General features: G+C 44.2%; 1 protein-coding gene across 2 annotated transcripts; it reads right to left on the reverse strand.

The window, feature by feature from the left end:
- Positions 1–754: 754 nt before the first annotated feature.
- Positions 755–7,894, reverse strand: mcm4 (minichromosome maintenance complex component 4). 2 transcript variants are annotated; one of them, XM_006786372.3, is made up of 17 exons: positions 7,825–7,894; positions 6,997–7,065; positions 6,746–6,904; positions 6,498–6,661; positions 6,313–6,414; positions 6,125–6,220; positions 5,863–5,958; positions 5,229–5,367; positions 4,907–5,127; positions 4,668–4,788; positions 4,174–4,433; positions 3,572–3,937; positions 3,347–3,474; positions 2,996–3,203; positions 2,666–2,894; positions 2,279–2,412; positions 755–2,004 (listed from the first exon to the last, which is right to left on the reverse strand). In XM_006786372.3, the coding sequence occupies exons 2-17, from the start codon at positions 7,058–7,060 to the stop codon at positions 1,909–1,911; spliced, it is 2,583 nt and encodes an 860-aa protein (XP_006786435.1). In that variant the 5' UTR covers positions 7,061–7,065; positions 7,825–7,894; the 3' UTR covers positions 755–1,908. The 2 variants fall into 2 exon arrangements, with proteins under 2 accessions (XP_006786435.1, XP_006786436.1); XM_006786373.2 differs by having other exon boundaries at positions 6,997–7,062; positions 7,825–7,874.
- Positions 7,895–12,308: the final 4,414 nt, after the last annotated feature.

Here is a 12,308-nt window from a genome sequence, read left to right on the forward strand (position 1 = left end):
CACACAAAAGAGCCGCTTGGCACGTCCGTTTAGGCATGATTTTATACGACAGCGGGGTCTCGCGCTCATGTTTTACCACTTCAAAGCCCCCCACCCCCTGCTGAGTAGGTCAAACTAACTTTTTTTTAAATTCATGGCTCCGATTGCTTCACACTTGTGATGACAGATATTGAGCTAAGCCAGTGTGAGTGAAGGACTGCACCAAAGTGCCAGGGAGCACAAAAGCAACAGTACGCTGAACACTGGGACAGATAGAGTCTGACTACATTTATTCTGACTACGTTTGGGTCAAGATAAATGGAAAAATGGTTGGTTGGTTCTAGTTTTGATGATATGACACAATGCTACCAAGACCAAAGGTTCTTAATTGAAAGCAGAGATGACTATCACACATTTTGACCTTTGAACTTTGGCAAAGAAATGACATAAAATAGCCATTCTTTCTGAACTAGCCATCTAGTTTTGATTAAATTGGACTCTTCTGAATAATCAAAGTATGAAAGTGAAATTAAAATGAAATTATGATTTTGACCCTTTGACCTCAATTCTGACCTTGGGCCTTGACCTACTGGGAAATGTCTGGGAAACTCGGAGAGTATATTTTTGAAGTCTTTTTAAACCATACTCAATTATTCATGCAGCAGTGAAATGCTTTCAACATTTGCATTTCCTCTGCTCGAGCCCTACATTGTTAAATGATAAAACAGGTTTGGTAGTGGAGACATTCATAGACAAGTAGACACATGACGAGATGTCATTATTTAATGGTTCATAATAAGTCTCTGTATACTTTTATCACTTGTTACATAATGGAGGAAAACTGCATTACTGTGTAGAGTGGCCACACACTGATCATCAGAACAAGGAAGAGAGATGCCTCAAGTGACTTGTAATGTGGTGTGGTTGTTAGTACTGTTTCAAAAACTGCTGATTACGAGCATTTCCCCACACAGCCATCTGTAGAGTGTACAGAGAATGGTCCAGAAGAGAAAATATGCAGTTCTCTGGGTAAAAATACCTTGTTGATGCCAGAGGAGACAGCTTTGAACTAATAGGAAGGCAACAATAACTTAAATGATCACTCCTTACAACTGAGGTATGCAGAAGAGCATCTCCAGACCCATGGGCTATAGCAGAAGACCACGTCAGGTACAATAAGAAAGAAATTAAATTGGAAAAACATCTAATAAGTCAGTTTCTGACATGTGACTTGGATGATGGGGTCAGTATCAGTGTAAATATGAAAACTTGGATCCACCCTGCCTTGTTTCAATGATTAATCACTGGCTCACCTGCACGTCAGAAGCATCTTTGGCCAGGATACTGGAACAAATCTCAGTCCATTTACTACCAAGATTTACCCAGTCAAGTCAGCAGTAGGCTCTTCCACATAAATGATACAGCTAGCAAACAACTTAACATAGAGAAACTGGTGAAATATGCAGGTCAGAAGTAAGAAACCTTTAGTGAACATCATTTTATTTATTCTCTATAAACAAATAGTCAACATGAGCTACTCAATCCAAAAGAAAAAACACAAAATAAGTTCAAGCTTGCTTTAACAGTTTCTTAAAGACAAAGTCTGCGATTATAATGTACAAGTTATCCAAAGAGCTTTTTAATCACAGCACAAAACAAGTTAACAAAGAAAATAAGTACTTTCAAATATTTCAACACTGGATGCAGTTTTTACACATTCCTATAAAAACTGCAACAGGAAACCAGCGTTTAATGAGTCATTGGGTCCTTCTGAATTACCAATCTGGGGTCCTATAAACATCTAATACACCCAGATATTCAGCACATGCTGGTTCGGTTATACAAATACGTTTTTTTACAGCACGAGTAAAGAAGTCGACATGGGATAGGGTTTAAAATTAAGGACTGTACATAATTGCAGGGTGTGCCTCAAGCAAGGAGACGAACAGTCTTTCCAGTGACTGTCAAGTAATCCTCGTCAGCCAGAGCTCGCAACGCCTCGTCGAACAGCTCCTTAGTAATCGCCTGCAAACGGGGCAAGACGGGAGGAAGCCATTAGAGAGGAAGTGATGCAAAAGTGCAGCAAATACTCAAAGAGTGCAAACGTGTCGATGGCTACTCTGGCTGAATTTTGTGATATTTCAGAGGATACAGACAGAAATGTTAGAGCTTGGCTTTTGTTCAGTCTAATGAGGAACGAGTGCCACGCTACGGTCATAGCGATCGCCATCTGAAGAGCTGAAATCAAACTGATATTTGAGCTGCTGGCTTAATAAAAATAAAGATTTAAAACACTCACAGTTTCAGACTGTCCTCTGAGGTCATCGAGCAGCTGCTGGTATTTCATGGCTGGCGTCTTCCCTTTGGCCTGGATCAGCTTCTTCAGGGCCTGGGCTACCTCCTCCTTGCGCTTGCGTGCTGTGGCGCTCATGCCTGTAATCAAGCGAAGAACAATGCATTGAAATGCAACTGCAGGACTGAACCTAAAGATTATTTGCATAATTAATCTGGGGTTAAAAAGTTGTCCTATAAAGACGCCAGAAAAGCCCAAGTGGCACCTTCACAATGGAGAAAATGGAACTAGTATTTCAAAGCAAGCCCATTGTAAAATGAGCCTGACCCTCATAAAGTGCATCTTTAATTTACATGTCAGCACCTCTACAAATACTTTCATTGTCTTCCGTACCTGTTGTCAGAATAGAGATGTCTACAAATCCTGTTCTAGGATCTGTGGCCGACTGTTTCAAGGCCTCTCGGTGCAGCCGCTTGGCCTCCTCCACGTCAATGGTCTCCACTTTCTCGGAGAAGCGTACCTTGGCGTGGGCCTCTGCCAAGCGGATCAGGGACTCCAGCTGTCTGGGGTAGGCGGACACCATCCCACGGCCGCTGCCTATCTTTCTCATGTCAACGTAGGCCTGCGGATGAACATAAACAAGGTCAGCTGCATAGAACTCTAAGAATTGACTGAAATGTTTGCTAAAAGGGTTCAATTAAGCCACTGAGAGTTTCCACAGACCTCAATGAGGGCCTGGCTGGCTTCTTCGCTCAGTCTTGGGCTGATGTACGTTCGCGCGTACGCGATGTAGTCCTTCAGCACGGCCATGTCCAGGAACTCTTCCTCCATCTGCTCCTCGGTCTGGTAGTAGAGAGACACCAGGTGGTGAGCCAGCCTGCGGTCGTAAGCCTCATCCTGGGGATCCAGCATCAGGAAAATGAGGTCGAATCTGACGGCGCAACAAACACAAAGTTAAGTTTAGTTTGCAACACAGTAACATGTGGATCTGTTACTTCTGAGCCGCTCGCTGCTGCTTTAGCGTGATCAAAACAGAGGTGTGTGCATCGGGAGTTTCAATGCAGTGATGTTCACCTGGACAGGAGAGTGTGAGGCAACTGGATGTTCTCGATTGTGGTCTTTTTGGGGTTCCACTGGGATTCCACTGGGTTGGCAGCAGCCAGCACGGCGGTGCGGGCGTTCAGCTGGCAGATTATTCCAGCCTGAGGGCACGAAGAAAAGCACAAACGCAGTGAGACCGAAAGCTCCTTCCGTTTGCGTACTTCCAAACGATTACGTATTAAATGTGGTGACCTATACCTTTGCAATGGAGAGGGTCTGCTGCTCCATGACCTCGTGCAGCACGGAGCGCGTGTTGTCGCTCATCTTGTCGAACTCGTCGATGCAGCAGATGCCGTTGTCGCTCAGGACCAGCGCGCCGGTCTGCAGCACCAGCTGCCTGGTCTCTGGGTCCTTCATCACATAGGCGGTCAGACCCACAGCGCTGGAGCCCTTTCCTGAGGTGTACTGGCCGCGGGGCACCAGGTTGTAGACGTACTGCAGCAGCTGGGACTTGCTGGTGCCGGGGTCCCCGCAAAGCAGGATGTTCACCTCGGCACGGAAGTTCCCGCGGCCGGTCTGACTGAAGTCCTTTCGAGTGCCCCCAAACAGCTGGAGTAAGATGCCCTGGTACCAGGAGACGGAGAAAGAGACACAATCAAATCACAACTTTAATCTAAATTCATCTTCAACCAAAACTTTTATTAGGGCATTTCTACATTTCACCTCTGCTTAAAATGTTCTTTTTTTAAAAGCTGCAGCAGAGTGACCGATATGCAGGAAAGATGGCATGGCTGTTGTGGGCCTTTTTGGCTATGTGATAGCCAAGTGTTTCCACCTTAACAAGTAGCCTTTGGTCTTACCTTTTTGATGTCTTCATGTTCGTAGATGCTCGGTGCAAGGGCAGAGGAGAGGCGTTCGTAGACGTCCGGCTTGGCTGCGAGCTCCTTCAGGGTCTGCACGCGGTCTTCGGTGAAGAGCTTCTGCTCGGCCTCTTCGTCCAAACCGTGCAGGCGCTTTTCGTCTGTCTTGCGGAAGTGGATGGCATCTATGTGAGTCTTGTAAACCGACTTCACGTTGCTCTGGCGTGGGTTAACCCGCATTGGGACGGCTCTGTAGATACCTGCACAGACGACGAAGGCTGTTAGTGATCCGACCACAACGTGACCTTCAACGACTTTAATTTCATGCCAAACACTTTAAATCCACCTGATGACTTTCTGCAGCCAGGAGCTGCCCCCTGCTGGTCATTAGAAATATTGCAGCTCAGCTCTTGCTTCCATTTTCAGCCCCATCTTTTACTCTTCATACAGGTCATCATGAAATTATTATTACCAAGATATTAAAGAAATCTCACCAGTGATGTTCACCCTGTCTCCTGGCTGCACTTTATCAACTAGATCGTTGTGAGCGTAAACGATAGTCGTGTGAGGCGTCTGACCGGCCGGCATGTCTTCAGGAGATTCCTGAATTTTTATCTGTTGCAAAAGGAAGGACGGTAAACAAACAGACGCCATGACCTCCGCAGCAACACATCGGCGATTACCACCCGTGTATTTGGAGATAAGGTGTCGCTGACTATGAGCAAACTCTCACCATCTGTTTGTCTGAGAAGACGGAGCGATTGTGAATCAACGCCAGGCTGTGGGTGGTGTTGCAGTGGCGACACACAGCCGGCTCGGCGATGCGCCCGCGATCCACCTCCACGCGGGTGCTGTAGGCGCACACCTGGCACTGGAAGAACGCCTCCTGCATCTCAGGGATGAGCTGCGAGGTGCGGATCACCATGCCGCTGATGGTGATCAGCTGATCGATGTCTGTGGAAGAAACACAGAAGCACGCAGAAGCTGACACCTCACTGTTTACAAAAAACAAAAGACAACATGGTTCCCGTAACAAGTGTGACGTCAGTTCAAACCTTCTGGGTTCAGGCTCCTCATGCTTTTGGTTTTCACGGCGTTGTAGGGGCGTACTTGGATCTGATACTCAAGGAAAGAGTCGGGGAAACGCTCGAAGAAAAGCTCGTTGACCGCCATGTCAAAAGTTGGGATGACTTCCTGAAACCGACATAGTTAACTCCATTAATACGCAGCCAAATTCCACAGAAACGGAAACAGGGAACGATCTTTAACAGAGTGCAGATGCCAGTGGTCCTGTGGATAAAGTGACTAATAATATTTTAGATAGATATTATAGATATAACAATAAAAAATTAAATAAATTCTTCATAGAACAAAAAGCAAAATTTGCTTCTGTATTTGTCTTTGGATTCATTCACCTATCCATTTGTTTTCTATATAATCTTGTTTGCGTCACATTTCACATCACTTCTCCCTTTGCATTTGCATCCACTTATTTTATTTGTATTTATTCAAGACATCGCTGTATGGCATTACTTCATTATAAAAATCAGAAGGCCGCCATTTCACTCATCAGGGGCTCAAGTTTTCATCCTCTGTTTAATCCGTACTCACGAATACACCGAATGACGTAATGAAAACAATAGCAATGAAAAAAAATAAACAAATGATGGCAGATGAAGCGAGCTTTACCTGTGGGTAGCAGGTGAGCTGTCTGTAAAGTTCTGCATCAAAGGACTGCACGTGGCGGCAGTTCACGTTCATCACAGGATCGCCGACGACGCTGATCTGTGGGACGAGAAACAGTGACATTACGTCTTTGAATACAATCCCGCGCAATCACCTCCTCCTGTATTCTCTCATTTCTTGGCTGTTGTTCATCATTCAGAAACACCATCGTGCAGTGCGAGTCTGACTTAAAAACGTTTGGAGCAACAAACAATAAAAATTGCACCTCCTCCAGCTTCTGCATGTATAACGGCTCGTTCAGGTCCAGACCAGCGTTCTCATCTTCAGTGGAGGTCGGGTCAACAAACCTCTGGAGAAACCTCTGGAAGCAGCGAAACGCGAAGCATGCCAATGTTAACTCATGGACTCCCTACAGGACATTTATTATGGGATCTAGCTGACTCGGCTTCATACCTGAAACTTTTCCTTGCAGGTGCCGACATTCACATCAGTCCCCCAGATCACCAGCCTCTGCCCGGCGTTCGACTCGCTGGCCACGGCGCCATCTGTGCTCGGCTGAGAGAAGATAGTGAATAGTTAACTTCTGAGGGTTCAGGCTTCATGTGAGCTCAATACATGACAAACACAAGGTTACTGACCGGCTCAGAGTGAAGATCAACTTGGGGAGCCTTCCTGACCGATCCCAGATCAGGACGCTGCCTGGCTGGTGTGCCCCGCACTCCGCTCCGTGGGGTTCCCTCAATCCTGGAGCTGGGAGTCCCGTACATCAAGGGGGAGCTCATGTCCACCTCGTTAGGAGGCACTGTTAAAAGGAGGCAGATTTATAAAACAATCTAAGAATCCAAACTTGAGTCCACAAGACCACAATAACTCAAACACGTCATACCTGAAGGCCGGGGGCTGGAGAGCAGAGACGTGTCCTGGGGTGCTGCAGGACTGAGCATGTCCGTGGCTGGGGAGGTGGGCATCGGCATCAGGTCCCCGGTGGAGGAGTCCTGACCTCTGCGCCGCTGAGAGGGAGGCGAGGTGGGGTCCTCACTGCTGGCTAAAGTCGCACAGACACAAAGAAAAGTAGGCAACGGTCATCATACAATCACAGGTCCATATGCAAAAGGATGGAGCAGGTGGGGAACTTACGTGTGGGTGGATTGGTGTTCCTTCCACGCTTACGGCCACCAGGGGTTGAAGCTGGAGAAGACATTGCTGCTGGGAAATCAACAAAAGGTGACACTCAGTAACGGAAATGTAATAACACTTGTTACATACTGTCGCTCTGGCTGTGGGACATCACTGATGGTGATGGCTTCAAGTTTGACTGAGCATTTAGAAAACTGACATTCACATATGTGGCTGGCTGAAAAACTTTAACTATTTTCTTTTTGTTTTATTAGATCTTTTTTCAGCTTTGTGGAGAAAATGACATGAGATGGATATAAACTGAGCAGCCTGCCTTTCGCTGCCTCGTTAACAGCCCGGTTACATTTACATGCAATGAGGTAATATTTGATGTAGCACAAATAACCTGTGTAACAATTAGTCTTTAATATCCAAGGTTGGGACATGAAACAAACCAACTCTTTTTCCTTACATTTGGTACTTGGATCTATGTTATGAATGCGTGCTTGAATCGCTTCCAGATATCAGTTAAACAGCACGAAAATTCACTTAACTATACAAATAACACTTCCGGCGCGCTGATGTGCTACACTGCGTGTCTTATTTTCACTAAAGCACTAACTGCATTAAACCCTCGACCTCCATTTGACATGTGGCTGCAGAGCACACAATAAGCTGATCCTCGGCTGCGACGATTTAACTTCGATTAACATTAAACGTCAGCGTAAAACAACAAAACACCTTCGTGCACGTTTAAGTCAACCTGATTAGCGTGTCACGCTTTCACGAAACCACCAAAACTACAGATGTAATAACCTAAAAACTATCATTATATATGTCTCTTCTTACCTCTTCTTGTGTATACGTCCGAGCGGAGAAGATGTGGCGCGAAACTGCGGGTGACGTTATTTTCGCGGGGAACTTTGGGCCAATGAGAGGCTGGGATTGTCTTTCTTTTCTTTCCGGTCGATCCCTTCACCAAAAAAGGGGGGTTCCTGTTCAGCGTTTACGTATCCGGCTTCAGTTTAGCATCTTGTAGACTCAATAAACAAACAGATTAAATAGGAAATAAATAAATTATTGAACTTTTATTTTTAATTTTTGATATGTCGAATAAGATCTGCGTTTCCTGTGCGCTCATGTGCTCCATCAAACCCTCAATCGATTTGGTTTGGCCCAGCAGTAAGGGACTTTTTTTGCCCCTGCCCTAATCTTTATTGTAACGACGCAAACGACACGCGAGTGTGAAAGCGCCTCCCAAACACAAAATGACAGCAAATCCGTGACAGCCTACGGATGTAAAGATGTAACATTTGAATTAATACAACAGCAGAAGCTAACCGGGAAATACTATTCACCCTCTTTTCCTACTCTACATGTAGGATGTATGTTCACCCGGTTATGTTACAGCGGTGGTTGTACTGGTTTTCACTACAGGTAGAGGTACTCATGTATGCCAGTGGGTGAGAAGAAACAGCTCTCAGTATGAGGTCCAGCGCATCCCACATTTCTGTGTTCACAGTAATGAACAGAAGTTTCTGTACACTCATTGTGGCCATGACTGTTATGATGATTTGGGGTTTTTAATGATTTCTTTAACTGATTTTTCCCCCTGTGTTGAATGATTGTACAGCACAACTCTTTAATGGCTCCACATGCAATCACTTAAATCTTTTTATAACTGGTGCTGAAGGTTCTGCAGTGTCTTTTTACTCAACAAGGAAAGGGCGTATTAATTTCCCATTGTTGATTATGATCGACTATAAGTAGTTCATCTCTCCCAGCATTAAATTGATGTATTTAACAGCACTCATTGGATTGACCAATACTCAGAACAATAGGAAAGTCCAAGGAACTCAGTGAAAGTCCAAGAATGAGATTTGCAGATTTGCACAAGTTGTGAAGGCTTCTTGGAGCCATTTCTAAACAACTGCAGATTCCAGGATCATCAGTTCAAACTATTGTAAATAAGTATGGGTTATTCAGATGTGTCAGTTCACCAAGGTCTAGAAGAAAACCCTTAATTGTCACCCCCAGATTAAAGGAAATTGGTTAAGATTTTCAGGAACAACCCAGAAACCACTAAACGTCAAGCCTGCCAGCATTACTGCCCACAGTAAAGAGATTTTTACACCAGCATCAGAGACAATGCTGACCAACAGAGAATCATTGATGGCTACCAAAAGCATCTGGGTGAGATGCAACTTGACATTTGACCAAATATTAGTAGGGATGTATAGTATATCTGAGTCTGTATATATACATTGGACCCTGGAAAATGAACAACTCAGAAATCATTAAAAAACTCAAATTCACCATGACATCAATGCCCATGATGAGCGTATGCAAACTTCTGACCACAGTTGAGACTCGTGGATGTAGAGAAGGATTCAGATTCAGATGCATTCATGTAGCTTTGATCTGCTTCACCCACAGTGAAACAGGTGGTGTACTCTGCACTGAATCAGCTCCACCCTGACCAAGGAGAGGCAGAACTCCATTCTTCAGAGACATGCCCCACCCTCTGGTTTGTACAACATGCAGCAAAATAACGACCCTAGAAACACCTCAAACTCTACGAGAAGTACTTGCACACTAAAGTGTAAAGTTGAGGATTTTGCTCCACAATCACCTGAACGAAACAAACTTTCACTCACAATTTCAGAGCTTTGAATGCCACTCTTCCCCCTTTCAAAAGAATCCTGAACAGAGATATTTGAAAAGTAAGAAGACCAAATGTTTGTCCAACTTCAAGAATGACTTTGCCACCTACAATACTATGTAAACCTCTCAAGTCATCTCTCAATCCTTTTTTCCCCTCCAAGGATCCAAGCATTTTAAAGTGGTCTGGAGCAGCATTTCTCCAGGCTTTCTGAAAGTCAGCGAAGGTTTTTCTTTGTATCTGGGCTACTTTTTCAGTTATTCTCAGTAATCCTGGGTTTGAGGTTCACCTCATTTTGAGTCAAGTTATCGTACATCATGACCACAGTTTGCTCATTGGAGATGCCATTCCTGTGGACAGTCTGGTGGGGATGGTAAGCACTGGTCGGCGCCTGTAGTTGTACCAGCTGTTTGAGTTGGCCACTGCCTTGTGGTGCCTTCCTCCTGGGTGGGAAACCCTTAACAAGCCCAAAAGTAAGACAGAGCAGAATAGGACAGACCAACACATCTCCTTGCCTTCTGTGGTATTTGTTTTCTAAAACAACACAGGTGGCTCTGGCTGAGGTGGTAGATTAGGTCATTTACCTCTCGGAAGGCTGGTAAATCAATCCCTGCCTCCTCCATCCTGCAGAGACTGAACCTCAAGCTGCCCCCAACAACATTCACATTTTCCAAGATTCACAAGCACACTCAGTGTGAGTGTGTTTGTGAATGTTGGAAAATGCTCAGGTATAGATAAAAGGGCTGTATGAATGTGGGTCTGGTTGGGTGAATGCAAGTTGCAATTGAAGATGCTTTGATCGCTCAACTGAGTAGGAAGGTGATATAAAACTACCACCCCATTTATCATTTAAGTCCCGTCTTTGTACTTGAACATTTTCAGAGGAATACTTTTTGTTTGTTTGTTAAGCCTCTTCACACTGATCTATGAATCATTCATGCGTGGAAAAAAACAACCCGAATTCAAGAGATGAACGAGTGTCGTGCCTACATATAACAGACAACTTAGTAAAGATTAAATTTTCAGTTGTATCTTTAAGCACTTTGTTAAAAGTAGCTTGTCTAATTTCTTCCCATTTGTTTAATTTAATCTATGAAAAATAACATAGCTTGACAATGTGATTCATAAAGAACTATAAGCTGAAAACCCTGCGGTGTGCAATGCGTCCTTCAAAAAATCTGAGGAAACTGGACGAGTGGAGGACAAAAGGAGAAATGGAAGGCCTAAGGAATATCTATATCAGGTGAAGAGTTTCTCAAAGTTAAGTCCTGAAATAGAGAAAAAGACCTAACACAGGACCTGAGAGATCCAGCTCTTCAGTTGATCCATCTACTGTTCACTGATGGCTCGTCAGAAGCTTTCTCAGTGAAAGGGTGGCTGTCAAGAAGCCATTCTTGAGGAAGGGAAACGGGGAGAAAAGGCTGAGGTATGCCAAAGTACACAAGAACTGGACTGAAAATCCAGTTCTTAGCTTGTGCAAGTAGATGCAGCAAATATTAGCAAATATTAACGATTTGTTTCAAATCATCAGTAGAGGTCAGCAGAGAGCTACAAGAGTGAGTCTCTGCAGTTATCTGTAAAACACAGTGGAGGCTCTTTCAGTCAGTGGTGTCGGAAATCTTGTGAAAAGTGACAGAATTATCTAAGTAGAAAATTTCTGTCAGATTTTGATCCCCCATACAACACCATCTGGCAAGCACCTGATTAGCAATGGCTTGATTTTCATCATTACCCTAATGATCCCAAACACACTGCCAATGCAGTAAAAGCATAGCTCACAGACAAACACACAAGGAAACACTATCAGTCATGGACTGGCCTTCCCAGAACCTGGACCTCAACATCATTGAAGCAGTGTGGGATCATCTCAACAGAGGACAGAACAGAAGTCAGCCAACATCCAAAGAAGAGCTTTGAATGTCCTCCAGGAAGCCTGGAGAACTATACCTGAAAGCCGGCCAAGAGAGTGAACGCTGTGTTGAGGAATAAAGGTGGTGATACCAAATGTCGACTTTCAAGCCTGTTAGAATTGTACAAACTTTGTTTTTTCTTATATGCTGTATTCCATTTATGCTTTCACATTTCAGTAAATTACCACAAGTGTGATTTCCCATTTTCCTAGCAAACTATGAAGAAGTGTGGAGAGACTCAATACTTTTTCACAATTCTTGAATCCAGAATCTAATTTAAAATCCCTCTCCTCACATACATCCTCTTTAAGAATCAGAGCCCATCTTATCTTAGAGATGTCATGGTACTGAATCACCAATAGAGCCCTTTGTTCTCACGCTGCTGGCTCATTTGTTTCTAGGATATTCAAAAGTAGAATGGGAGGTAGAGCCTTCCGGTTTCAGGCTCCTCTTCTATGGAAGTACCTCCCAGTTTGGATTTGGCCTCTCTGCTTTTAAGATTAGGCTTACAAATTTTCTTTGATAAAGCATATAGTTAGGGCTGGATCAAGTGATCCTGAATCCTCCCTTAGTTATGTTGTAATGGGTTTAGACCACTGGGAGCTTCCCATGATGCACTGCATGTTTCTTCGTCACTCACCTTTTTAACTCACTATGTGTTTACACACTACTCTGCATTTACTCAGCAGTTATTATCAATCTCTGTCACTCTTCTACAGCATGTCTTTTATCCTGTCTCCCTGCCGTTAAAAGGGTTTTTT

The sequence above is a fragment of the Neolamprologus brichardi genome, chromosome 18 (genome assembly GCF_056152115.1).
Source record: "Neolamprologus brichardi isolate AB-2024 chromosome 18, ASM5615211v1, whole genome shotgun sequence".
NCBI lineage: Eukaryota > Metazoa > Chordata > Actinopteri > Cichliformes > Cichlidae > Neolamprologus > Neolamprologus brichardi.

Bases quoted from the DNA above. Each gene is read 5' to 3' on its own strand.
- mcm4 (XM_006786372.3), bottom strand. From the start codon at position 7,060: ATGTCTTCTCCAGCTTCAACCCCTGGTGGCCGTAAGCGTGGAAGGAAC. The intron at 6,662-6,745 runs GTATGACGTGTT...TCCTTTTAACAG, and splicing joins CTCCAGCCCCCGGCCTTCAG to TGCCTCCTAACGAGGTGGAC. The intron at 5,368-5,862 runs GTAAAGCTCGCT...TGTCGGTTTCAG, and splicing joins AGCTCACCTGCTACCCACAG to GAAGTCATCCCAACTTTTGA.